This window comes from Anas acuta, chromosome 1, assembly GCF_963932015.1.
Source record: "Anas acuta chromosome 1, bAnaAcu1.1, whole genome shotgun sequence".
Taxonomy (NCBI): Eukaryota; Metazoa; Chordata; class Aves; order Anseriformes; family Anatidae; genus Anas; species Anas acuta.
Genome location: NC_088979.1, coordinates 117971045 through 117998656, shown reverse-complemented (window position 1 = coordinate 117998656; position 27612 = coordinate 117971045). Strand labels below are relative to the sequence as shown.

The window sequence follows — 27612 nt, the reverse complement described above, 5'->3', positions numbered from 1 at the left end:
GAGACTACAGCTAGGCTTTTATAGAATATAAACACTGCATGACCAGATTTCAGCCATGTGCTAGACTGAGCCTGCTTTTATTTGCCTCCCCAATTCTTGTCTGGATGGTCTAGAGGCCGGGTCGCAGTTATGGAAGATATGTGGGGGTGGTTGAAAGGCTGTCCTTACCCCTGAGCAGCTATGGGACGGTGTCCTTCCTCTACTGCATGGCAATCAGACACAGAAATCTCAGATAAAAGCTCTAAGCCTAAATAACGTTTAACCAAACACCATTTTTTTGCTCTTTTAGTTTGGGTAGATATTTTGTCCTTTAAAGCTGTCCCACTCAGCAATGCCTTTTTTCTCTCTGAAGTGCAATGGGAATTGTGTGTCCGTCTGCCTTGCCTGCGGCTAAGGAAAGAAAGCTCTGTCCTGTCTAGTAAAAGGCACAGACAAGGCACTCATGCTTTCAGTAACTGTCCTGTAAGGCAGAAAAGCATGTGCAAGCCTCCCTGAGGGAGGTCAAATCTACGCTGGTCTCTGCAGCTGGAGAAATTGGAGAAGCATCTGCAGCATTTCCCCAAGCAGCCCAGGCTGGAGCTGGGGCGGCTTTGTTCGGATCCCACAGGGCAGGGCCGAGTGAGCTGCAGCAGCTGCCTGGCCATCCTACAGGGGCTGCAGAGCTCTCCCACAGCCCCCCAGGATGTGGGGAGGAAAACACCTGCCTACCTTTCTCCAGGCCGGGGATTTCCACGGAGAGGCGGGAGGGAGGAATGTCGCTGGTGGCCAGGACCCAGTCTCCCAGCTTCTTCAGCTTCTTGTACTCCACGCGGAAAGACTGGATGGGAAACCCGCCGTTCCCCCGCGGGATCCAGGTCACGTACACGGATGTCTCCGATGCCATGGAGATGGTTGGACGATCCGGGGCCTCTGGGGCTGCAAAAGTGGACATCAAAGACATGAAACACGCTCCTCTCACTGTGTCTGGAGGATCCCGTAGCTCAGAGGTAAGCGGGTGAAGGACTGCACTGCACACACCCGCGTGCTGAGTCCTGAGTGCTCATTTCTTTCTGCCTCTTAATTAGAGCTGACACCCCCAAATCCTTGCTCCTTTCAGTCTCTCCAGACATCTTTTACTCCTGTTTGCACCGAGAGGTGTGGGCGCAGGGCTTGAGATGGAGGGGGAGAGGCCCGACTGGACAGGAAGAGGACAGGCAGGTGTAGGAGGTGAAAACAGGAAAGGCTGAGAGGAACCAGCTAAGGAGGAAATGTGGAAGAGTTCTGAACTGCAGAAATATAACCTGATACAAAAATAGTCAAAAGATGGGAGAGAAAGAGATGGACGGAGCTGTGGGGATGAAAGCAAAGGGAACGCATCAATTACAGACGGGATGATGGCACCAGTGACTACCAGAGGTGGGCCCAAGGTGGGAAACAACAAATTGGATTAACCAGGCAGGACCTGGTGTTCCTCCAATGCCGCAAAACGCCCAAATGGAGCAACCTCCTACCCTAACTGCCCCGTTTTAGTTTCTGACAGGTCCTTGTGTTAACGGTAGGGACAGGCTGTGGGATCAGCTTCCCCTCCAAAGGCGCAGGGGTGTCCGAGAAGGACATCTCCTGGTCAGGAGCTAGAGACCACCCAGCCTTGCTTTACCCAGGGCAGACTCTGACCCCAGCACCAACCCGGCTACCCTCGCCCTCCCTCCTTGCCCACCCAGCCCAGGCAGGGCCTTACGGGACAGGCGGCTGTTGTCGGACTGGTTACTGCTCTGGGTGCTCGTGCCGGGGTCATCCCTCTGGATTTGCTGCTCTTTGCTGGCAACGATCTCTGGTTTTGGACGCCGGCCTGCACAGAAAGGAGAGATGGCATCAGGGACACGGCAATGCAGGTCAGAGTTAATTGTTGCTGTCATGAATAAAGAAAAGATTCCCAGCTGTGATGTCGAGGTAAATACTCCTTGGACTCAAACAGCCCTAGGGCTTCAACGTGCTCAACTTGCAGCCAGGAACCGAAGCTAAAGGGGCAGAGTTGTTCTACTGTTAATTGCTTTTTTTTTTTTTTTTTTTTTGCCCCTGCTAATATTTAATTTTCTAAAAACTTTTAATTGGTTTTCTGGAAATCTTGTTGCTAGATTGCTGCCCGAGGAGGTGGTAATTAGCACAGTGCAGGGGCCTGAGAGGATACGTGAGCAGGCCCAGCACCATAGGGAAGGTTTCAAGGAAGGGAATGCCATTCCCCACCCTTGCTGGGGGACAGGATAAGCAGCATGGGACGGGGGGACTGAGCTTAGGCATTTGGAGCAGCCTTTTGGTGGTGCAGCCAGCTCAGCATGACACAGACTGCTGGAGGAGGGCCTGCAGTTCCCTTCAGTGCAGGATAAGGTTTTATGAACAGATTGGACAGAGACAGCTCAGGAATAACCCCCAAAGGCACAGGATGGATTAACAACCTCCTGACAGCCCCCCCAGGCCTCTTTGCTTCACTTCTGCAGGTGTCCAACTGAGCCACGGAGGGAGGAAGGACGCTTGGAGGGGCCCTCCCTTAACTCAGATCAAAACACCCGGGGCCAGGCTGGACCTTTACCAGTCCGGAAGGTCACCATGGCCGTCTGTCCCTCGCCGGCACAGTTGTGGGCGGCCATCTCCACCTCGTAGAGGCTCCCGGGGTCCAGCCTGGTGAGCGTCAGGCGGTGCTGCGAGGCCGGGACGTCCCTCACTGCCCAGCTGTCCGAGGCGTTGGTGACCTGCTGAGAGACCGAGGCAGGCGTCGCAAAGCTGGGGGCCAGCACCGAGCCCAGAAACGTTCCCCTGGGGTCGTGGATCAAGTGGGGCTAAACCTCCTCCTGTCTGCGCAGGAGGGAGATGTTTTCAGCCCGATTTTGCAGAGCAGAGGGAGCATTCAAAGCCTGCCCGGGCTTTGATTATGCAGTAGGATTTGGGGGAGCTGTAGGATGCTTGGTGAAGGGCAGAGTTAAGGCTCTGAAGCCTCTCCTCCAACATTTTGTGGTGGAACCACAGCACCTTATGCAGGGAACAGATCACGTACTCCCACAGCCCACAGAAAGACGTGGAAATAATATTTTCTGGTGATGTCCCGCCGCCCCATGAGGAGCAGGAGGGAAGGTGGGACTCTCCTCCTTCTCCCCAGCTGCAAGGATAATATTTTTTCAAGCAAACACACAGGACACCGAAGTGACCCGGTGCCGAAAGGAGCATTAGCAATGCAGGCAACGCAACAAAACGGAAATGCCAGGCCTCTGCTGTATCATTCATCTTCTCCCAGCATTTGACACTGACTGATTAATGCCTGCCTCGTTTTATTTTTATTCCTGAGCCCGCGGAGCTGTGAGGCCAGGGAGGGGAGCCCTCAAGACTGCTAATATCCAGGGAAGAAAAAGAGAAATTCTTAAGAAACAAAGATAATGGCTGCATGGCATCTGACTGCTTGCAGGCTGCTGAGAATTTAGGGTCAGCGCACGAACTGGGGAAAGAGACAGCCGCAGATAGTTTCCAGAAGAGAAACAGACCCTTGCCCGGCACAATTTTAAGCCTCCTGTCATTAGGTTTTACTTTCCTTAGCCATCTTTCACACAAAGAGCCTTTTCTTTTGTTGCTGAATTGATTCCTTCCCTCTCTACAAACACGCTTTTCCAGTCAGAGATGTTAAAACCAGATCATTATATAACTTGATCCTACAGATCGCATAGAAAGAGCCTCTTTCTAAACAAGTTTAAGGGTTAGTGGGACTAATTCCTTTCCACACAATCCTTCAGCATCCCAAGAAAGAGTCTCCAGCTGAGAATTTGGACTACACTGAAAACATATTACTGCAAACTGCAGTGACCCATGGTGACCTCCACTGCCCTGCAGCCCCTTCCAGGTGAAGCGCTGAAAAACAAATAAAATATGGACAAACTCCAGCCTGCGAGTTAAGATTGCAGGCAGCACTGCTTGTTACATGATACACCACTGGGGGACAAACCTCCTCCTGGCAGGCAACTAGACCCTGCAGTCTTGTGAGGATTTTGGCATTTTTTGTGTTGTTTTTATTTATTTTTTTCTAAACTTGCCCTGTTGTGCTCTTGCGTTGGCATCTTCTGCCTTTGTTTTAAAGGGCTATGTAAAGAGATGGCTGAAACCCTCAGCCTAAGTTTTGTTTAGAAAGAAATCAAGAACATGGGGGTGTTATAGAAGCCTTCTGTTATATCGTATGTTCATGAAGTCAAGCAACTCCAGGAAAATAGATACATATTTTCACATAAAACGGTGCCTTGCAGTGGCTGGGAATCAAACACACCAGATCTGAACCGTACTCAAAGCCCAGAGCAAAACCTACCTCTCCATTGCAACCCTCTGCCTACCCGAAGGAAATACAGCTATTAAACAAACAAATCCAAGGCTCACAGCCCACCTGCAGACCAGCACGGAAGAAAGCACACAAGTAGGGTAAAACAGCAATCGCTACCTTGCGGTGCTTCACCACGTAGTAGAGGATGGGGGCTCTGCTGTCCGGCCGGGGTCTCCACACCAGGTCGTAGCTGTCTGTCTTCGACGTGCGGGGAGAGCTGAGGATGACGGGGGCTTCGGCTGGAGACACCAGCTCCCTGCCGGCTGCGCACTGTGCAGCCGCTGCCAGCGGGGTGCTCCCAGGCTTCGGCAGCCCAGCTTTATCCAGGGGCAGCTTTAAGGCACCCTCCCGGGAAGGCGGCGTGGGTGGCTGAGCTGAGCCTGGCCAGGCATCTCGCCCAGGGTTGAGGGTAGCTCCTGAAAGGCAAAATGTCAAAAGTGACTGGGTGGTAAGGGCAGGGGATAGGCCTGACCCAGTCCTGTGGCAAGGACAGAGCTGTGAGAAGCCCCCTGATTCTTCTCCAAAGACCAGAGCTATCCACACACTGCACCACAAGTCCCTCAGAGGTATCGGGTCCCAGATGGTGCTGCCAGCTGTGCCACACCAAAAGGTGTTAGAAACAAGCTTTCTCTCCTGGCATTAACGTAATGTCTCGCTGGGGACTCTCCCAGAACTAGGCCTTGGCCAAATAGGGCTTCCTACACCTCTCTGAGGGCTTCCTAGCCCCTCATACCCTGGAGAAATCCATCAGGGTCCAAGGAAATGGGTGGCACCTCCAGAAACCCTCAGAATGTAGGGTGAAAAGGAAGGAAGAGCTCAAACCCAAGCAGGAGGATGATACCCCAACTTTCTCCTGCTCCCCTCTGCTCTTTCCCCATCCGTTAGGGCTCCAACACCGAGTGCCCACAAGCTCCCAGAGAGGGACTGACCTGGCCGGGCTGTCCTCAGCTGCACCATGGCCTGAGCGCTGCCGACCTCGTTCTCTGCCATGCACTGGTAGATGCCATCGTCCTCGGGCCCCACGCTGACCAGGCGCAGTGCCCGGCGGGAGAGCCGGAGCCGGTGGCTGGCGGAGAGGGGCACGGCGTTGCGCAGCCACACGACGGAGGGCTGGGGGTTCCCCCGCACCTCGCAGGTGAACTTGGCGCTCTGGCCCCAGGGGATGATCTGCTGGGACAGCTCCATCGTGACCTCCGGGGGCTCTGCCAGGGGAAAAAGCACGGCTGCTGAGCAGCGCCTGGCAGGGAGCACGGCAGCGTCGTGGCTTTGCGCTGTTTTCTGTAGGTTCTCAACCCTCCCTGCCAGTCCTGCTAGCTTTGAGGGGTCCCACATGGATGTGGTATTCCCCTTTAGCATCCACATTGACCGCACAGAGGTGTCCCTCTGAGCCACATGATGACAGCAGGCACCTACGAGTCCCATTTCTCTTAGCTGAAACATCGCTCTGCAAAGCTTGTGCTCGTGCCAATAACACTTCAGCACTTGGATGAGATGAAATCTAACAAAACTCAAGCTTATCCTCCCTAATGCTCGTGAGAAGAAGGATGTGTGATAGAAACATGGAAGGCGTGGTACCCCTTATGTTTCTCACCCCACAGAGAGCTTTCCTACAGAACAGAGTGAAAAACAAGACACACTCATCTCTTTGCTGTTATCTAGCTCAAATATATCTGAGAAGCAGCCAGTCCTCCACTAGAAAGTGTTAGAGTAAACCTTCCCCATAGGAGGGAGGATCCATCACCTCCAGCTCACGGTGGGAGCCAGGAAGGAGGAACCACCACCCTCAAGCCAGAATTCATCCCATCTCCTCAGAACTGGAACCCACAAGCAGTGGGGAAAGCCCAAGCCCCTCCTCAAGCGAGGGCTACGGCAGCACTCACCGAACACCTGCACGTTGTAGAAGATGAACGCGGCTCCGGCCTCGCCGACCCCGTTGTCCGCCGTGCAGCTGTAGGTCCCCGAGTCCTCCTCGCTGGTGGGGTCGATGAGGAGGTTGCTGAGCAGGAAGCGCGTCTTGTTGAACGCTGAGACGCTGGAGCCGTCCTTGGCCCAGGTGACCCGCGGCGGGGGGATCCCGCTGGCCACGCACTCCAGGATGAGGCTTTGGCCTTTGGTGACGATGATGGTCTGAGCCTCGGGGGGGTAGATGATCCGAGCTGCCTCCGCCGTGGAGCCTGGTGACGAGAGGAGGAAGGAGGTAGGTGGGAAGGAAGGCGGCAGTGCACAACAAAATCGTTCTTTAAGGGATGCGTGCATGCAGTAAGTAGTTCTTGCTGAAGGACTGAGGACCTTTCCTCGTGTGACACCAAAAATAAATCCCGAGGAAGGCACAGCAATCCCAGGAGCATACTTTGTTCATACTTTGTATGTGCACCCAGGGCCAGAATGGCTCAGGAGAAGGCGTGCAAAGAAAGGAGAGCGGCTTACGTCTCACGCGGAGCCTCTCGCTGGACACGGAGGTTTTCACCTCCTGCGTCACAGGGTTGTAGGCAGCACATTTGTAGGTCCCCTCATCCTCCTGGCTGGCGTTGACAATCTGCAGGTTCCCGGATGGCATGATAAGGTAATTGTCTGCAGGGAGAGAAGAGGAGATGGTCATAAGGTGTGTGTCCTGGAAGAAACACTGTGCCCCGTAGAAAAGGTGGGCAAGCGGGAAGGGAAAAAAACAGCAGGAGAATGCTGAAATGTCCCCTTTTCATTCACACATCAGGAGGAGCAGTGATGCAATTGTGGAAGGAAGAGAGCCTCGGGTGAAGCCAGCTCGCCACAAGTGCCTGCAGCAGATGGAGTGAAGCTGTTGAACTGAGGCTCAAGTTTTTAAAAATTCCCCACATCCAGAAACATCTTTATCCAGGGGCTGGGCTAGAGGAACACTGCACGGACGTACAGGGATGCCCAATGAAGAGCACCATGGCGCATCGCCTAATTCGGCTTCCTTCCCCCTTCCACAAGCTGGTGTTACACCCTAAAAGAGCCCATCCTCAAACTGGCCAAAAAGGGACAAGGAGGAAGCAGACAGTGCCGCTGCTGGCAGGGAAAGGTAAAATTGAGGCTGTGGGGGGACACGGGGGGACAGACTCCTTGGTGCTCACCTCGGGAGGCCTCCAGCCACTCGTGCTTCACGCTGTAGCGCACCTGGGCCTTGGGGTGGCTCTCGGGCAGGTCGCAGGCGATGACGGCCGTGTTGCCCTCATCCACCTCGATCACGTGCTGGCCGTCAAACTTGAAGTCCTTGAGATCTGCACAGGGAACAAAGCAAGGACAGGGCTGCTTGCCTGGTGCTGGCAGAGGACAGTAGCTGTTCCCAGCGAGCAGCTCTTGCACCCAGGGCTGCCCTGTGCTCATCCAGAGCTCCAGCAGCCGGCCTCTCTGCTCAGGGCACCCTTTGTACAAAAGAAATATGGAAACAGGGAGACAGAAAGCGCAAACAGAGGGCACCTGCCCCTGCCAGGGCAGGCAGCAGCTGCTACACCATGACGAGGGCACCCGCCCTGCGCTCGGCCGTCCCCTCCGAACCCATCCAAGTGCCCGTGGGCAGTTTGGAGAGCTGGGGGGCACGAGGGCTCGTGGAGGGCGGGCTCCACGCAGCCTTCCCTTGGCAGCCGAGCCGGCAAAAAAATGTGTTTTTGTTCTCTGGGAAACATAGCAGCGCTCCAAGAGCAAGAGACAAGGCTGGCTCCGAGCTTCTCCCACCCACAGTCATGGAAAAGTGACATGAAATTTCTCAAGCAGACTTTCTGATTAAAGCAAGATCCTTGATGGGGTTTAAATAAAAACCAGCCCTCTTGGCAGGGCGGCGAGAAAGCCTCCCCGAAGGCGGCGCGGAGGGGCTGCCGGGCGGCTGCTGGGGGAGCGAGTGTTCCCGTGCCCGGGTCCGAGGGGAGGGGAGGAGGCCGAGCAGGGGAGGGGAGGTTTTGCAATGTCATAAAAATGATTTGCAGCGAACATGCTTTCATACTCCTGGAATTTCTTGGCACCGTTCAATTAAAAATAAATAAATAATAATAATAAAATAATAATACCAAAAAGAAGGAATAAGGGCGAGCTGCAGCAATGCCATTAATCCTTTAAGACAGGCCGAGGAGGGGAGCCATGTTTCCACTGGGTATTAAAGCCAGATGAAGGTTAACTCTTCACTTGTGAAAAGCTGGCGGCGCCCCGCGCTCCTCCAGCAACGAAAGTTCCCGCTGGGGAGGGGCAGGGTGCCGGGCATTTTCCCCTCTTCACTTTTTTTTTTTTTTTTATCCTCGATCAAGGAATAAAAAAGAGCGAGAGCTGCAGAAATGGAAGGAGGTGGAGAAGGGGCAAGAGCCCAGCGTCCGCCTGCCCGCATCGCACATGCTTCTCCCATCGCCAAAATATAAACGAGCATCGGGGAAATTAATGTGCGCCTTGGTGGTCTGCGTTCATCACGGCCAAACGAAGCTTTCGGAGCCAAGGCATCGGCCCCAGCACCGCTGGCAGGGAGCTGCACATGCACATGGCCTCTGTGCAGCCCCACGGCCCCGCCGCACCCCGGTGGCTGGGAGAAACTTGCTCCTGGCTGCAAAGGGGCTAGCGGGGCTTACGATTATTCTGATTTTGGTGTCTGTGAGCATGAAGGAGCGCGAGCAGAGGGCCCTTGCTCGCGTCCATCTGCCCGCTCGGAGGCGCGAGGAGGGTCAACCCCGCAAGCTGCCTGCGCCGCTGTCAGCGGGGAGCGAAACCAGCTGCGGCCCGCGGCCGGGGGCCAAGCAGCGAGACGGAGCGGATTAAATGAATGGGAGGCCATAAATAACTCGGGACAAGGAGCCTGAGGAAATAAAAAGCAGGCCCTCGAGGTGAAAGTCCTCTCCTCGGCCCTCGCGGGCACACCCGGGCTGCCCTACAGCCTCTGGCTCGCTCGCAAGCCCCAGGTGCATCCCTGAGCCCCGCTCCCCCTGGCCTCGCAGGCAGCACCTGTGTTTTCCTTCTCTCCCCTCTTCACGCCACCTCTGCCCCGGGGCCCCAAGGCCGTCGCCAGCGAGGCCGAGGGGGCCCTGAGGGACTGGGCACGCAGCACCTGGGGCACTCGAGGGGGTTTCCTCCAAGGGAGGAGGCGAGAAAGAGCCCCAGAGTTGGCCAGATGTTACCTACGCCCCTCGAAACCTAGCAGGACGCTTTTTCCAATGAGCCCTGATCTGCTTCCAAAATCAACCTCAACCATAAGCTGGAAAACACTCCTTTCTGCCTCCTGCTTTTTTTTGTTCACCTTCCAGTTTCTCTCCTCCACCTCCAAAAGCGATTTTAGGCCGGGGCCAAGACTTTCAGAGGGTTTTCTCCCAAGACTTTTTGAAGCCGGTGCCCTGGGAGAAGCCCAAGGTGCCAATGGCAATGCCAGCCCCTCCTACACCTTCAGCCCTATTTCTTTCCAGGGCTGCCCCTTCTCTCTCTTCACTCACAGCTTTCCAAACCTTCCCCATCCGAGGCAGCCACACAACCTCGGGGACCTTCTGGTGCTGTAGGACCTGTCTCCTGCCCACCGCTGATGCCAGACCCAGGAAGACCCTCAAACTGCCGTGCTCTGCTCTCCTAAATGCAAACCATGTCCTTGGTAACCCCATCCACCTCTCCCCTCCTCTCCTCCCCTCTATCAGGCCACCAGCGCACACAGCCCCCTTTCTGCTCTGGAATGTGTTCTCCGAAACTTAATCTCGGCGTGGAGCTCGGGCCAAATCCCCCGACGGGTTCGGCCCCGTGACAGCCCCCTCCCGCCCCGCTTCGGAGCGCAGCAACTCCCCCTCACCTCCTCCTCCTCCTCCTCCTCCCACCCAGCCTGGCCTAAACATTTCACTTCTGATTAATGTATCAGTGACAAGCCAATCGCTCTTGGCTTTAAAGCCAAACCAGCCCCCACTCCGCACAAACATCTTCACTTCGGTGCTTTCTTAAGGCTTAGCCCCACGCTCCCCCTTGCCGTGAAGGCAAAGTGTCCTGAGAAGTCCAAGGAGCCCTCCTTTCCTGCCACAGCGAGCGAGGGAGCTTATGAAAACCTCTTAGGATGGGTGAACAGAGGCCTGGGCAGTGCAGGGGATGGCAGAAGCTACTCACTAGCTAGTGTGACCACCGCGGGGACGCTGGCGATGACTCCCTCGGGCACACGAGCGATGCACTGGTACCGCCCCACGGTGTGGTTGTTGAGGGCTGCCACGACGAGCTTCCCTCGCTCGACCTGGACACCCAGCGCCTCGTCCGACCCAGCCAGCTCCTTCCCGTTCAGTCTCCAGGTGAGGTTCACGCCGGGGGGGTCCACCACACACCCCAGGCTGACCGGGCCCCCGAATTTTTGGACAATGGAGGCGGGCTGCACGGTGACCTGCAGAGATTCACCTGCACGGAGAGAAAGAAACAGCAGGAGGAAAGCCCCATGAGTCTTGGTAAAAGGAAAAACCTGCAGTGCTGCTGCATTTTGCATTCCCCATCGCTTCTACACATGCCTCACCCTCCCCTCAGCTCCCCATCCTCCCCCACTAGGACTTGGAGACACACAGCAGCCTCATTTCTCCTTGGCAGGGATGTCCAGCCCCACCTGTCACCCTTTCTCCCTTTGAGGAGCACCTGAAGCCAGAAAGAAGTGGGATCCCAGCAGCTCAGCTCGCCTCGAGACAAACCATAAATAAAACAGAATATAAAAGAGCAAAACACTCACTCAGTTGGGCAAAGCAGCTAGCGGCTGCGAGGAGGAGGCAAGGGACAGGGGACATGGGTCTCTTCTTTCCACGTGTCATTGCCATCCCATGCGGTGTCTCCTGGGGCAGAGGCGCCCAGGGAAGGGTCCCATAAGCTGCTTCAAGGGATGTGGTAGAGGTGCGGCAGCGGCTTCCTGCGGGTGACAAAAAAAGATGTCAAAGTTTAGATTAACTACTCAGCCTGAAACGGGCAGCCCGTTTTGAGTCGACTACCTGTCTGGACAAACCACCAGGTTCACGTTTGAAAGCATCAACAATCTTCCAAAAATGCGAAGCCCAAAGCCACCCATCACAAGGAACGAACAGCAACGCGAACAAAGCTGGCAAGGGGGACCAAAGATCTACACAGCTCAAGCAAGGACCAGTTTGAGCACCTCCTTTCCATACCCATCTCGGTCAAAAAGAGCCCAAGATAACAAGCTCTGCCGAGAGGCAGGGCAAATTAGTTCACACTTGCTGTGTCCCTAGGAGCTGCTGTAGACCCTGCAGGCTCCCAGAAAGGGCAGCTGAAGCCACGCTGCTGCAGCCCACAGCTCCTTGACATGTGGAAATCCTCTGTGGGTAACCACCAGCGCCAAAGCGATAACACGGAAACCTCCCTCCCACGTGCCTCAGCCTTCCCAGCACCGCTCTCCTCCCCCGAGGAGGGAAGAGCCTCAAGGATTTGGCTTTGAGGCATTTTGCCCGCTAACCAGCGCAGACTGTGGCTGGAGATCCTCCAGCTATCGGCGTGGAGAACATCTGAGTCACTCCAGTTCATTTCTCCACCAAAGGCAGCTACCAAAGCATCCTCCCTTGTGCCTCAGCCACCACTGACCACGGCAGTAGAAGTGCCCAAGGTCCCCTAGCAGAGCAGTACCTCCATTGACACCACCGATGTGCCACCTTAACCTAGAAAAGACTTTGCATTGGGTTAGGCTTCAAATTTGGGTTTCTACCTCACACCAGGAGGCACACCGGGGACGGCCAGTCTTCCACCAAAGCAGAAGAATCATTTTGGGGTAGGACTCGAGCCTTGCTCCTCGGTGCTGGAAGAAGCCCACGGAGCAAAGCTGACTCATTCGCCCTCTCTGGATGGGTTTGGCAGCAGGATGGGAAAATGTTGGACGGAAAAGGGTTGGACTCCTCCGAGCCCATGCAGGAGGAGGGGGGCGGCGAAGAGGTTCCCAATCAGACCTCCCTGCAGCAACGCCTCTGGCCAGCAGGGCAGAGCCAAGGGCGCAGACACGCGATGGACCCTTCACGAGCAAAGACCACCCAGGCACATGGAGGCAAGGACCCAACTGGCCGTCCCCAGGTCTGTGGAGAGAAGAAGAGCAATAGGTGGGGGGTGGTGAGGCCAAAATTTGGCGGATGGACCAGCACCAAGCGGAGAGCAAGGAGAGGTGTGCTGCAACAAGTGTACAGTGCCTCCCCAAACCTCCAGGCAGAGTATGAGCTCCAAATGGGGACATGTGGCCATTTCTTTCACAGCTGAGCGAAGGACAAAAAGTAAATGGCCGGCATAAAAAATAATGAGGAAAATGAATGAAAACATCAACTCCAAAAAGGACTATTAGGATCTGGGGCCAGATTTCGAAATTCTCAGCTTCCACAATTGAAGCCAGATTTTCAAAAGCATTCAGTGCTTGACATGCTGAGCTCTCCTGAATAGGCAACCAACTTATTTCGACGCCTAAATGGGAGCTGACCCCTTTTGAAAGCGCTGCCCTTAAGCAGCCTGCAGTGGTGCAGAGCGAGGAACTTTATTAATCGGGCGGCTTTCGATCCGCCCGGCGGCCCCGGGTGCAACATCCCCGGCTGCTGGCACTTCTGTGGCCACCAGCCTCTGCTGGAGGAAAAGAAGGAGTTAAAGGGATGGGAAGAGCTCCAAAAAGGGGCTGGTGTTGGGGGGGAGTTATTTACTTATTTATTTTTAATTCTTTCCTGTCAGGTTGAAATAACAATTTCCTGTCAGGGGAGCGAAGGCTCGAAGCTCCCCTCAGCCAGCCCAGTAAATCAAAGGAGGGGCCATTAGGAGAACCGAATTAACGAGGGCTTCGTCGGATGGGGGGGACGGCAGGGGGGTGTAAAACCTGTCGGCTCCGCTTCCCGCCCCACCCCGAAGCCCCCTGCCCCACGCCGAAGCCCCCCTCAATGAGGGAGAGGAGCGGGACGGGGACGGCGAGGGGAGGCCGTGAGAGGGAAGGGAGGCGAAGGCTGGAAGGGGAAAAGGGGCCCGAATTAAAGGCGTTGGGTGAGAGGTGTTGGGTGATTAGAAGCTGAAGGTTTTACTGAGGAAACGCTGCCCACAGCCCCGAGCCCCCTCCTGCTTAACGAGGGCCGGCCGGGCAGCCCTCGTTACAGCCACGCCGCCTGTGATTTACAAGGGGCCCAAATAGAAACCAGCCCCTGGCCTGTCCCCAGCAGCGTGGGCAGACAGGGAAAAGGACAAAACCTGAGGGTGGGGGGACGGGGACACAGCCTGCCTGCAGGTGGGGACAGATGGGGTGAAGGGGAAGGGGCTGAGGCCAGGTACCAGCAGGTTGGGCAGGGGCACCCCCAGATCTCTGCTTTGGGATTCAAGCTCCTCACAAGAAGCATTTTTTGCATCATGCCAATGTTGCCTGTAATCTTTAGTTTCTAATACAAGAGAGGGCTGGGTGGTTTGTGGTTATCAGAGCTTAAGGCACTGATAAGGAAGATGAAGAAGGAAGAGCCGCAGCACCCATCCCCTTCACAGCTGAGGTAATGTGAGGGCCTGCTGAGAAGCCCACCTGGTGCAAGGCCCTGTCCTGAAGCAATGGCAGGGCTGGAAACTAAAAACTTTCCACCTGGGATGTCCACCCCAGCAGGCAAGTGGTTCTTGGACCCCAAATCGCTGCTGTCCCCTCTGAGAAAAGCCACCACACAAGGTGAGACACCCGCGCGGGTCAGCAGTTCTGTGGGATAACTTTGTGCTCACAGCTAGGGGAAGGAAAACACCCAGAGCCAAAGCTGGCACGGCACCACCACCCTGCAAACCAGCGAGCTGGCCTGCTAACTGCAGACCACACCTGGGCGCCAGCTGGCCCTTAAAAAAAAAAAAAAACACCACAGATTTCCCCCAGGCCAGTCCCGAGCAATTCGGTGGCGATAGACACCTGCCTGAAGGACACAAAACAAACTGGTAAGTAAAACAGCTCCTGCTTGTTGAGCAGAGCTGCTCACATCCACCAAACACAACTCGCTGTGATCGATCTGGGATTTTCTCCTTAAATCTCCTCAGGACGAAGCCCCACGGGCAGCCCCTTCCCACACCAGCCCCCGGTGGCATCGCAGGGCCTGGAAGCAGCAGCAGGGCGCGAAGAGCCCCAAAACCACCTCAGGCCCTTGAAAAGACGAAACTACCACAGCAAGGCAGCCAAGCCAAGCCAAGGCACCCCCCCCACCATGCCCTCGGCACTTAATTTCCCTCGTCCCCCCCCCCTCCCCAAGGCTCCGGCCTGAGTAAATTCAATCTGACAACCCTGCTAATTGGATAAACGCTGCTCCCCGCGCTCCTTGAAGGCCGCCCGCTTTTCTCTGCTGGTTTTCCGAGGGCGATTGTGGCTGTTCTTTAACACGAATTCCATCTGCTTTATTTCTCCTCTGCCCATTCACGGCCCCTCCTGCATATGTATGAGGGGCTGCACCCCCCCCCCCTCCTCCCCACCCCCGACCCCCTCCCACCCCTATTCCCTGCCCTCTCCCATTGCCCGGGACAATAACCCCCCAAATGCCCCCTTCTCCCACCCCGGCCCCCTTTTTTTTTTCCCCTTTAGATAAACACAGGCAGTGTCAAGTGTGAGGAGGAGGAGGGGGGGGGGAGGAATGGGGTTCAACTGCCAGTCAAGCCCCGGGCCCTCAATGAAGCCCGGAGGCCCATCCTAATCTGCTGCATGCTTGCCATATGGGAGCTGTGTTGCCCTGGGAAACACTAACAGGCAGAACGGAGCTTAATAGAGTCCATATTCATTGTAATGCAGTGAAATGGCTTGAGGGACTATTGCCCCTTGGGTCTGTTTTCATTCTTCTGCTCCCCCTCTTTCTTTTTTCCTCCCCCCCCCTCCTTCTCCCTTTTCCTCCCTCCCCTCCCCACCCCACACCCCCCTTTTTCCCTTTCTTCCTTTCAAAAGCCCCCCCCCAGTCCCTGGAGAGCTCTAATCTGGAGAGGCTGGGGGCTCCCAGAAGGGATGGCCGGGGATGGGGACAGGGGGGCGAGGATGGGGGCTGCCCGGCCGGGCTCTCCCAGCGCCCCAGAGCCCCCCAGAGACCCCCGTCCTGGCCGGCGCTTCGAAGCGCGGCACAAGAAAAAAAAACAAGAAGGGCGCAGATGGAGCGTGCTGAGCAGGCTCTTCAGAGACAAAGTGCACCCAGGAAACAGATGTTGTTGCTGCAACAAGCCCGGCGGCTCGCTGGCTCCTTCTCCAACCCGCTACGGCGTGCCCAGAGCGCTCGCTGGGGCTGCCACGGGGTGCGCCTCCAGCTAAAAGCCTTAGCCCCACTTTGGGGTTGAGGTTTGGTCCTGTTTTGGGTCCAACCTGAGGAGCTATCATGGTGTTAATCCAGCTCCTGGAGCAGCAGGGAAGGCCGGCTGACATGGGGCTCTGCAGCAGGACAGCATTGCAGCTCTGAGGTGGAGGATGGAGCAGGAACGGGGCCACCCGCTGCCCCAGGTGTGCTGTGAAAACCACCATCCGTCCTGCCAGCCTGGGAATGTACTGCACGGCATGCTTGTTGGTCAACCCCGGCATCCCAGACTTGTGCAAATGACACTCGTTTTATCATTCACGTCACAATTCAAGCCAGAGCCCACTGTCAGTGCAGGCACAGCTGCAGACAGATGCTGCACAAAGCAGAGCAAAAACCACCCCACGCCCTAGAGACTTCAAACCACAGGCTAGGAGCGCTACTCGCCTTAGGATGTTTGATGCAAGGGGTAACAAAAAACTTATCCATCCACGACTTTTCCTACTTGGAGAGGCAGGGCGATGCATGAAGCACTTGCCTCTGCTTTGGCGTGCCCTAAGAGGCCGGCCAGCATTTCACAGCTCTGCAGAGCTGCTGGTAGCACCCCGCAGACCTCCTAACACATCAGGAGGGCTTCAGGGCTGCAAAGCACCCCCACGAGCCATTTCCACCAAGCCATAGCCACTCAGTACCAACCTCAAGGTGGGAAGGATGCAGAACCTGCCTGCCACTGAGCCCAAATTTCCCCCAGACACGAATGGGACATCAGGTCGCTGTCGTCCCCCCCCCCTCCACCAACAGCCGCGGGGAGCAGAGCGCCGGGAGGGCCGGGCAGCTCCCGCCGGGAGCCGTCATCGCGCCGCCACAGATGTGCCTGTGGCTAGTTTACACGAGTCAGGGCACCACCGCTTTTGTTTTTCCTTTCTCATCCTCTCCAAACAAAAAAAACAAGACTCGAAGTCTTGAGGTTGAGGCTTTAATTGCCTCTTGGGTTAGGGAGAGGTCAGCGAGGAGACAGGCCCAGCGAGAAGCAGGGAAAATAACGCGGGGGGGAGAGCCCTGTGAGACACCAAAGGAAAGCGGGGAACAGAGGTGGCAGAAAGCTCGAATCAGGACAATTAAACAGCGACGAGGAAGTCAAGGGCTCACCTACACTTCGCTTAATTGTGGGATCTTCATCACAGAGAGCAAACCACTCTTGCCGAGAGCAGCCCTCTTCTTTACATGCTTAAGCACGAACCTACCTCCAAGCTCCTTTTTTTTTTTTTTTTAAAATAAAAATTCTTTGTCTACAAACAATAGAAAAATCTTCACCGTGTCAAATTAGGAACAATAACAGAGTGAAAAAGCAAACAAACAAACAACCCTCCCCAAACCAGAAAAGCCCATAGAAAGTGCCAGCGACAAACTGTTAAGCTTTCCTTGGGGGGCAGTGGCAATGGGGAAAGTTTCCTGATGGAGCAGAGAGAAGCCTTGGCTACTTTCCTAGCTTTTGAGCCTTTGTCCTGGGTGTATTTGGCAGTGAGGGCACCTACAACAGTTGCAGCATTAACAGTCAAAAAAAACCAACCAAGCCTATATGAAATACACGTCAGAAATACCTGCTAAAACAGCGCACTGAGATGATCATAGCAGAGGACTTGATCCTGCTGCCTCCAAACTCGGCGTGATCTTTGCCACGACTTCAATGGGAGCAGGCCCAGAAATTGCATTAACAAGTGCAAGGCTAGTTTAACACAGTTGACATCAAAATCCAGAAGAGCATACAAAAGAGACAGGACAAAGTGCTCGCCAGTAACGTCAATACAAAGTTTAATCCCCAGATGGCTGGCTTTTGAGGCATCCCCATCACCACCATAAAGAAAAACTCCCTTCTCGTTTGCACTCCTTTCAGCAACGACTTGTTGCTGGGATGCAAAAGAGCACAAGTCCATTTTTCCTGGCCTTTGAAGATCGTATTTAAGAGGGGTTTTACCTTTTTTTTTTTTTTTTTTTTAGAGGTTGGGAATGAATGGGAGTTTTTCCTCTCCATTGCTGTCACTCAAATGCTTCTCACCAGCAATAATCATTTTGGTTATGGGAGCAGGTCAAAAGCCTCTAGGACTCTCTGCTGGGACTGATTTCCCCAGGAAAACATGTCACTGCTCCAAAAAACACAAGAGGAAGCTCAAGGGCAGCAAAATAAAGGGACATTGATGAGCACCCACAGAAAACCCCCCGGCTGGTGCCCAGCACCTAGGTGGGGCACGGGCTCAGCACCCAGCTGTCACACTGCCCCGCATCCCGATGCTTTTTTGTTGTTGTTTTAGGTAATTTCTGCGCACCCTTCTGCCCCATTTATCATCCCAGTAATGAACACTTCTCCAAACGCTGCTGTGCTCGATGCGGACCCACCACCAGCGCTCGCTGGGCAGCAGCACCCACATGCCAGCCACCAGCGCTGTGGCATGGTGCCGGTCCCTCGCCAGCTCCCTGCTCTCCATCCTCATCCTTTCACGCTCGTGTCCGCGCCGAGAGGGCCGGCACGTCCCCGGAGCCGGAGGCACCTCCCCGGCCCCTTCACACAATGAGCACCAGCAGCAATTCCAGCTGCAAAGTTTGCTTTCCTTGACACACAGTTTACTTTCTCCATTCCCCCGCATCCCGCCCCTGCCACTTACCCCTCACTCCAAAAAGGCGCTCTCAAACAGGCTTAAGCTTTAAACAAATAAGGGTTTGGAAAGCAGCAGCCTGCTCCTGTTTCCCTCCCCACCGCCCCTGCTCTCTCCCCCCCCTGCCTCCACCTCGGAGCAAGGGCGCAAGCGGCGCTGGCAAGCGCCGCGCAGGCACAGAAAACAAACACGTGGAGCCGAGCCAGCTGTGAAGTTGGATTTGGCGCACGCTGCTCTGCTCGCGGGAGGAATAAAAGCACATGGGAGAAGGGGGAAGAGGAGGAAAGGGCAGAGTGAAAAGAGCTGGGGGTGCCCCAGCACCAAGGGAAGAGTGCGATGCATTAAAAACCTGGGCATGTACGTGAGGGTGCTGCTCTCGTGCTCTGCGTGGATGCAGCTCTTGCACACTTCCTGAGCTATTCGGCACCGTGCTCGTCCCCCCCTTCCCTAGCTTGTTTTTGCACACGCTTGCCTCCCTGCCATGTATATTTTTGATGCAGCACGAGAAAAACAAACATGCTTTTACCCCCCGGGGCTCGCTCAGCCCGAGGGTTTCCTATCCCTGCTGCAGGGGGTCAGCCCCCAGTGCTGGGATCACTGACCCAACTTCCCCAAAGCCTCAGCGGAGATTACGTGCCTCGAGGGCATGCATTCACCCTAATCCTCATCTCGCCAGCCTTTTTTTTTTTTTTTTTCTTCCCCCCACCCCCCAACTGTCCCTTTCTGAAAGGGCTGCAGACAAAATATTCCTCCTCTTACACCCCAGCTCCCAGGGGACGTCTGCTGGGGCATTATTCGGCTCTCACCGGTACAATCCAGCCGTGGGAACGGCATTTGCAGGCTACCTACGGCCTCATGTCAACGCCGGAGCCACCCCAGCTTTCCTCTGTCTCTCTCCATCTCTGAGCGACACTAAACAGGAGCCCTTGCACATTGCCTGGTTTGGGGTAGAGTCCAGCGATTCGACGTGGTTTGCCTGTGGTTTCCACCCAAAGCTGTAAGCCAGCCCTGGTTATTTTGGCAGGCCCATGGCTTGGAGGTGGTAAGGAAACCAGCAGCGGCCCAGCCTGGCCACTCAACCCCCTGCAGGCAGATTTCCAGGGGTCTCATTACCTCCCCTGAAGCACAGCGAGATCTTTCCCCTCCCCAGAACCACCGCGAGCGCCTGTCCCTCAGCATCGCTCCAAACCACCGAGCTGACCACAAGACACGGTGCTTTGACATCGCCCCTCCTGCGAGCCACGTTAGGGACGTCTGGCCGCAGCCAAGGAACACAGCTTACCCTGAAGAAATCCCACGATTGCTTTTTTGTTCTCTGATTGGATTTTTGGGGTGCCAAAACGGCCGTGGATCACTGCAAATAAAGCCTTGCTTGAAACCGCGCAGCCCACTCCAATCGCTTCCTTTTGAGGGTTCACATTTTGGAAGACAAAGAGGGACAGCAACTTGGTCACGGAGATTATGACTCCACATTTCACTTCATCTTTTGGACAAAACACAGCCCTACCTTGTGCCTCAGCTTCCTGGGCTGAGGCAACAGGAATAGCAAACCCCAGGCGGTGCAAGCAGTACGTGCGTCAGACAGCTTGGGATTCTCAGGTGCCAGACAGGTATGCGGTCTTATTATTTATCCTGCTTCCTGGTAGCCCCAGGATTTCTGGATTAGCAAAGTACAGATGTCAGCATCCTAGGGTTACAGCTTCATCAGCTGAACCAAGCAGGGAGGGGCAGGCTGATTACAACAAGGGGAAAGAAAAGAATTTGCACCACACACAAAATATTGCGGTTAAGGGAGACAACATCCAAGAGATTATTGACAACAGAGAACAGGATAATTCAGCGGGCCTCGTCAGACTAAACTTTCCGTAATCACAGACTCCGGGGAAAGTGTTTGTCAAGCAAACACTGCAGCGTTCAAACAACATTGAGCTACAAACATTCAAGCAGCCGGCTGCCAAGAACTAAGCAAACAGGGAAGGAAGGAGCAGCAGCCGAGTCAACGTGCCACCATGTGCCAGTGCCCCGTGGTTGGCTGTCGCAGCCCACCCGAGCCCATCGTGGAGCCAGGGGGCTGAGCTACAAGAGGAAGACCACCACTACGGCAGCAGAACGAGAAGCAAGTCACGCCTTCAAAATACTGTCAGAGAGCCAGGTAGGTGCGGGCAGAGCAGACTGAGGAGGCAAAGGAAACGTCTTTTAGTCATGCTGTGGAGCACAGGAGGGAAACTTTGCTTCCCACTCACTCAAAAGCCTGTCCGTCGGTCAGTGCTCCCTATCCGTGGTTCCACCCCATCCCGACAGGTGAAACCCAATATCACAGATACTCATTAGCTACAGATCAGGCCCCTCTTGACAGCCTAGAAAGAAGCACGCAGGACACAAGGCATGTTTCAAGGCCAGCACTGGGCACATTGCTCCTGGTGACCACTGCGCCCACAGCCTTGCTGCTGTAGCCACCCCGTGGCACATCTGGGACCATCTGAGCTACGTGCAAGAGACCAAAAATTCACACATTGCTGCCACAGCTGTTGGGGAGAGGAAGCTTATGGTCTCCAGACCAAAGTTACTGACACCTTCTTTGGAGATGAAGGTCGTGGCTATGTTCAAGAGGTTTGTGGTGGGATTAGGAAAGTTATTTTCCCCCTATCTGGATGAAAGGGGGTTATGAGAGATTGGAGGGCTAGAGAGATTGCTGGTCCTCATGAAGAAAGATCTTTCAGGTTTGGTAGCCACAAACTCTCTGCCTGGGTGTATACTACGGGACGTTTATGCATTTCATATCATGAGGGAGGGTGTTTATGCCATTGGTCCAGGTCTCCACACCATCAAACTGCCCAACACCACAGATTGAGCCCTAGGGTTTTTTAATCAGGAGGAGCATGACCTCCTCTGGAGACCTGACACAAGTGCTGCAAGAAAACATCTTAATGAAAAGATCCTGTGGCTTTAACTTTCCTTTCCCTGTATTCTCACCCTCAGCTACTGGGCAACATCCCTGGGGCAATTAAATCAGCAGCCCACGCACTGTGTGGTATTTGTGGCCCAAGGCAGTCGCCAGTACAGCAGAACGTGCCTGTGTAGGCTTCGCACCCTGCCATGCCCTCCAATGCCCCCCTGGCAGGGCTCCTCTGGCCTCAGGCACTGAAGGACAAGGTGTTTCCAAAGCATCTTGCACATCGTGAGCCCCCCTGATGGGAACAGCTGAAGCAGAGTTCAGCAGCATCCCAAATCCCACCAGGTGCTTCTGGCAGGGCAGGAAACAGCACAGCGGTCCCGACTCCCCATGGGGAGAAAGTTGATTTTGTTCTCTGAACAGCAACCACACCATTTCTGGACCCTCGCTGATAAACAAATGCAGATTTGTCATCCACTCTCTGTTTTCCAGCAGCAAGAACCTGGGGCTGCCGCCAGTCCTCAGTCACAACAGCAAACTTTGGCTTGGGACTGTTCAGATCACCTGGGCTACACAGCAAAAAAGCGGCCAGCATTTTAGGACTACAACTTTGGAGCTTCCCTGCGTGACAGAAGTGGAATGACGAAGGGTTAAAGCTGGTATAACCTCAAAACCGCTCTTTGCTTTCCAAAGCAAGAACATCTTTGGCAGGGTCCCCATCTGGGAAATGACATCCCTCCCTCCCCTCACTTCCCCCTCTTCTCCCCCTGAACTCAGAACAAAGCATTGCACTGCCCAACATGTTCCTCGACTGGTTTCATCTTGGTCCAAATGCTTCTCGCGTTTTAACTCCTGCCAAAAAGAAATGCATTAAAAAATAATATAAAAAAAGGCATGTGTGGGGCAGGGGGAGAGGAAGCAGAGAGAGTAGAGGGAAGTCATTAAAATTGAATCTTGATTAGCTACCAGTGGTGGAGAAAGGAAACAGAGGGGAGAGGTTTTTCCCTTGTGATAGGTCATGTCATCTTGGGGCCATAACCAACGTGCTCAGAGGAGACGAGACTTCTCCACGCAATCCTCCACCTAGGCCCAAACCTAACTTGCTTTGCCTGTCCAGACCGTCACCAGAAGAAGCACCTTCTTCCTCAAAATGTTTTCCTGCCTACCACTGCATACGTTTTTCACCACTCCCATAGCTGCAGATCTCCTGGATGGTAGAAAGGGGCACCCAGGGCTGGTGGAGACCAAATGCTCCTATCTTGTGCTGGTCCCTGGGTCACACTCTGAATATTTTACCCCCAAAAGGTTTTGCCACAAGGCCAAACCACCCCCTGAGACCTCATGGGAAGAAGGTTGGAGGACGCAGCCCAGCCAGCTGGCCTGTTTGGTGGCCTCTCTGCCTTCAGCGCCAAACACGAAGGCCTGGCCTCGGCAAAGCCACCGGGAGTCCTAGAGGAAGGGGGTTGTGTGTACTTTGTAGGTCAGCTGGATGGGACAAAAGATGAGCCCCAGACGGCTTCAGGCTCCCAAACAGACACCCTCCAGCCAAAAACACAACAATCACATCAGTTAAAGAAGCGTTTAAGGAGAGGGGGAAAAAAATCACCACAGAAAACGCAAGCCAGTTTGGACAGCCTGCAGATCCTGAAGCCGGGGACGCGCGGAGGATGTTTTTTGTTCCCTCAGTACAAAAGCCCTCGGCTTCCCCTCCTCCTCCTCATTCCCGCATTTCCCCACTGGGGCTGTCAGAGACAGTTCAAGGCTCCTCAGCAGCCCGGGCAAAGCCAGCCCTGGCTGCCCCTGGAGCAGGGCCAGAGGGCAATCCCCCAGAGCCCCAGGCTGGTGCTGGAGGCTGCCGGGCCCTGCCGTGGTCAACATGTCAGGAGGGGGAGAGATTGACTCCTTTTCTTTAAGTATCTCGTTACTGGTATATTTTTAAACACAGCTGGTTGCAAATTTTTATTTTTTTTTTCAGCAAAGCCATAAATAAATAAATACTTTAAGGAAACTTCCTGTGATCCGAGAACTTCACCTACTGCTCTAGCCTTTTGCAAGTGGCATTCTCTCTCTGGTATGTGTAAGCTCCGCTTGCTGACGCTTTCCCTCCCGTAAGGACCAAATCCACTGAACCATGGATAAAATTGCAGGATTTCATTGCCTGCATTGTTTGGGTTTTTAACAGCCAAGCACCCTTCTGACCAGCGTGCCGGTCTCGTTCTTGTCCCACCTGATGGCCTTCTATTTGTCTTGCAAAAGGTGGTGCCTCCTCTCAGGACCCAAAGATATCCCCCAGTCCTGTCTGCAAAACACTTCTCCCATTCCTTGTGAGGGTACCGCCCGGCACCCTGACCTGTCTTCCTCATACCAGATCATCCCATCCCTCATCAGCTCTCACTCCTCCATCCTTGTCAACTTGTTTTAGCGAGTATTCTGTTTCTACAGCTGTAAAAAAAAATATTCAAAACCACCACCTGTCGTGACGTCCTACGTAAAATAGTAAGGATTACAACAACACCCACCACCTTCTATTAGCGATCTGCTAAGGAAAGCAAACAGCCACCCACTTGAGAAGAAGCCTGACAGGGGAAGCAGCATTTCTCCCCCAGCCCTTCCCCTGTCCGCCAGACAAAGCCTGTTCAGCAGCGTCTGTGCAAGACTTGGCTGTTACGTAAATAGCAAATCATGTCTTGGAGCCAGCTGAGGAAAAAAAGGCCCCCAGCCCGAGGCCCTGCACACAGAGCAATGGAAGTGCTTGCCCCCAAAAGGATGGCTTTCCACAGCGCTTCTCGTTTGAGCAGGATGGAGCCCATTAAACCCTGAAAAAGATGGCTCGGAGCTCCAGGCCTCCTCACCCCAACGCTCAGCCACTTCTCCTAGCCCAAAAAAGGAAACAAATCCACGACCAAATTGCTTCCAATATTTTTTTTTTCCAAACTATTGTTATGTGACTGCATTTGGAAGTAAGAGAGAAAAAACAAATGCATGACTGTGGTCAATGTCTGTGCTGGAATAGGGGAAGAAAAAAAAAATAGACCAAAAAACCAACAACCCAATCCTTGCTTTATGTGCTTAGTCACTTTTGGAGGGGACTGTACCCAGGGAGGAGACCAGGCAGAAGCAGTGACACACCATAACCAGCCACCAGGCCCTGGGGGGCTGGCAATGGGAGATGCAGAGCAGACAGGAATCTAGCATCCATTTCTTAATGTACGCCGATGAGCACAAGAAATTCTTGAAAGATGCAGCCTCTGGTAGTTGCTCAGTTGTCTATTAGGGAAAAAGAAACAAAACTCTTTGGGCCTTCCAAAGATCCTCACGTTACCTGTCCAGTAAAGGAAAATAGGGAACATTCAAGTCTCTTATTTTACAGAGGTTCTTTTAAGACAACAGCATTAGGTACTCTACAAAACTGCAATAAAAAGACATCCTCTGCCTCAAAGAATGCCTCTCTAATTGCTTACAGAGCCTGTCAACGCCTTCTTTGAGAAGGGAAGTCTGTGACTGTCCCATAGCACCAAATACCCCTAGAAAAAACTTTCACTGTTCCGTGCAAAGTCATCTGTAGACCAGCTCAGTACCTACCCCAACACGATCCCCTCCAAAGTACACTATATACCGTCACTTGCTACAGACCACACAGGCAATGTGAGAAGTGGGAAGGAAGAAAGACTTTTTCCTCACTCTTTAGCAACTGGGAAAACTCGTCCATACAAGGGAAATCCAATCTCAGATATATCAGTATGGAAAACAGTGATCATTTGTTAACTTGCAAAATGCCATAAAATCTTTTAGGATGAAAAGTACTCCTAGGTTTTGAGGAGATGCTGCTCCATGATTTCAAGTCCAGTTGGGCATCTGCCATGCTCTGTTCTGGGATGGATAAAGCAAACCACTCTCAGGTAGTTACATCTACAACACGCTTCAGGATTTAAGTCTCTCATGAAAGAGATAAGCTATCTAAACATAAAGTGTAACAACGGGACAAAAAGCAGCTTCCAGAACTCCCTCTACAAGCCTAATAGGGAAACGATGATAATTTCCCTCTGTTCTTCTCGCCAGCTGAAGTCTGTCTGTTTTCCAGCCCCCCCTGCCCTGCCGATAACAAACATCTGGTAGGAGCGTCCTCCCTCGTGCAAGAGGGGAACAGACCCCTCGCAGCCTCTGGGGCTCTGTACCTCAGCAAAGCCCCTGGGGAGCCCCTGCTATAAAAGCCACAGAGAAACCTCTGCCAGCTTTCTCTATTGACTACAGAAGTGTTACATGGAAAACGATTTTTTTTTTTTTTTTACAGCCCCCAATAAGGGCCTCAGTAGTTAAGGAGACCTTCAGGAACAGCACGCGAGGAGTCTGTGGTGGAGGCGATCCCTCGAAGGCCACCCCAGGCGTGACTTTCCAATGCTCTCTATTTTAGGATCTGCCTTCCTATCCCTTATCTACCAGCAGCTTTTACTTATCGACTGCTTCAGCAGAAAGCCCTGGAGGCTCCAAGCTGCGGGCTCCCAGCCAAGGCTGCCTTGCTGTGGCTCAAAGATGTCCTGCTGAGGCCTCCTGGCCTGCCACACGCCGTGTCTGCCAGCCTTGCTGAGCCTCTCCTCCGGCCACCTGAAGGGAGCTGGGTCCACACAAACACCTCCAGGCCCACACAAACACCTCCAGGCCCAGCGTCGGGAGATCTGAAATGCTGATAAATTTGCCTCTGGACCCCTGGGCCCTGATCTGCGGGTAATGAGGGGAAGGAGGGAAGCAGAGCCATGACTCCCCTTTCCAGGGAGGCTGGTCTGTCTCCAAGAGCGGCCTCCGGGGAGGCTGCAGCCTTGCCTGCCTGGGCAAGGGCTCCCCAAACCCGCTCCGACACGCCAGAGCCCTGCGCTCGCCCCGGGTCGCGCTCCAGCAGCGCGGAGGCACCGCCAGCGGTGCCTTATCAGCCCTCCCCAGAACAAGTAAGGACAGGGGTGCTCGGGATACGGCCCAACAAGCCTTGCTCGGCCCTGGCACAGGGACCTCAGGCAGAAGAGGGTGAATTGAAGCCAGGAAATTGGGAAGGAGGGAAGCGTGAGGGCCCAGCAGCAGCCCCCACATCCTTTAGGAGGCAGCACGTGCTTGGGGAACGGGCACGCGTTCGCAGGACCCGCTGTAATCCCAGTATCATTTCCCATTGCCAAGTCCGAGAAGAAAGCAGAACTGAGAGGGATGTGTATGCTGGGAAGAAGGGAGACATCATTTTCACTAAGCATGAGGAGAGATGGGTGGCACAACCCTTTTTTTTTTTTTTTTTTTTTTAGTATCTTCCCCACCCCACAGCATCCCAGGCTACCTGCACCAAGCAGGAGCTGGGCATCCAGACACCCAGCACGTCCCCAGCCCAATGTTCAACATGGTCGGGAGCTCTCAGGAAGAGCAGCTCTTTTATTCCTCATCCCTCCTCCTGCACCTCCCTGCAACACACGGTATTTATGTGCTGACTGCAGAGCAGCAAGCAACGCGTCCTCTTGCATCTGGGCTGCAGCATGTGGGCTTGGCCTTGGCAGTGTCTGCTAGAGCTCATCCTTGGCTCGTGTGCTAAAATTAAGTGCCTCCAGAGCAGGAGGAGCACGGTCCCAGACCCCTGGAGAAAGAAGGCACGCGGTATTTATGCAGCGAGATCGTTTTGCTCGCAGCACGCACTTTCATTACGCTGGCTCCCTGCTCTCCCAGCTATCTTTCAAAGCACCACACCACAACCAAAAACCAGCTGACAGGAGAGAACCGAAGTCATTCCCTTCCCCTCAGCCACCAAGTGCTGCAGGGGCAAGACACTACCAACAACACACGCAGTGCCAGGAGCCCCAGCTGGACAACCACTCACTGGAGCCACCATCCTTCGTTGACTGATGCAAGGGCTAACGAAGATGAAACTCTGCTATGGACAACTCTCAGCTGAAGAGAGCTTTGAGGCAAAATAGCCCCAGTGATGCTCTTCTGAAGAGCAGGGCAAGGTGGAGGATAGAGCATGGGGCTGGGTATCAGGCAACACAGTGTCCATAGTAAGCTCCAACCCCAACGTGCTTAGTGACCCCAAGGCACACAAGTCCTTCTTCATGCTTTGTTTTCATCTCTGGTCCTGCTTTTGTCTTGCTGTTTCAACAGCGTCTAACGTGGCTGGGTCCCCGTCTCAGTTAAACCTTGTAGACACTACTACAATACAAATAATAATTTAGGTTTTGGAATACAGTGGTGGCGTGGCAGGCCTTCCTCAGGCCTTCGCCCAGGGAGCCAGTGTTAAGAAACCTCTACTTATCTTCAATGCTTCGGCTACGCACAAACTGGGTTACGCTCAGATTTTTGTGGCTGCTGAAATCCGTGCTTGTTTGCTTGGTCACTCGTTTGGGAAATTTTTGGGAAGGTGGTTCTTTGAAGTGGCTCGGATGTTAGGGGTGTCCAAAGCTGTCCCAGAGGAGGCAGATTATAGGGCAGAGAGCAGGCGAGGTGGTCAGGCATCAATGATAAACATGGACTTGCCACTTTGCTCTTGACATTGTCCACTTTGTGCTTCTTCTCCCTCCACCCAAAATCTGCAGCCAG

At 54.2% G+C, this 27612-nt stretch overlaps 1 protein-coding gene across 5 annotated transcripts in view; it reads right to left on the bottom strand.

Annotated features, from left to right (window-relative positions):
- BOC (BOC cell adhesion associated, oncogene regulated) overlaps nt 1-27612 on the bottom strand; it is a 36658-nt gene that overhangs the window by 5709 nt on the left and 3337 nt on the right. For 2 of the 5 annotated variants that reach the window (XM_068696858.1, XM_068696819.1), the window contains exons 2-11: nt 10998-11171; nt 10400-10678; nt 7423-7569; nt 6758-6901; nt 6211-6504; nt 5260-5532; nt 4448-4746; nt 2561-2729; nt 1718-1828; nt 709-915 (exon numbers count right to left, since the gene is read on the bottom strand). In XM_068696858.1, the coding sequence (XP_068552959.1) occupies nt 709-915; nt 1718-1828; nt 2561-2729; nt 4448-4746; nt 5260-5532; nt 6211-6504; nt 6758-6901; nt 7423-7569; nt 10400-10678; nt 10998-11171 (2097 nt within the window). The remainder of the gene's footprint in view (nt 1-708; nt 916-1717; nt 1829-2560; nt 2730-4447; nt 4747-5259; nt 5533-6210; nt 6505-6757; nt 6902-7422; nt 7570-10399; nt 10679-10997; nt 11172-27612) is intronic. The other 3 variants (XM_068696838.1, XM_068696829.1, XM_068696847.1) reach the window with 3 other exon arrangements.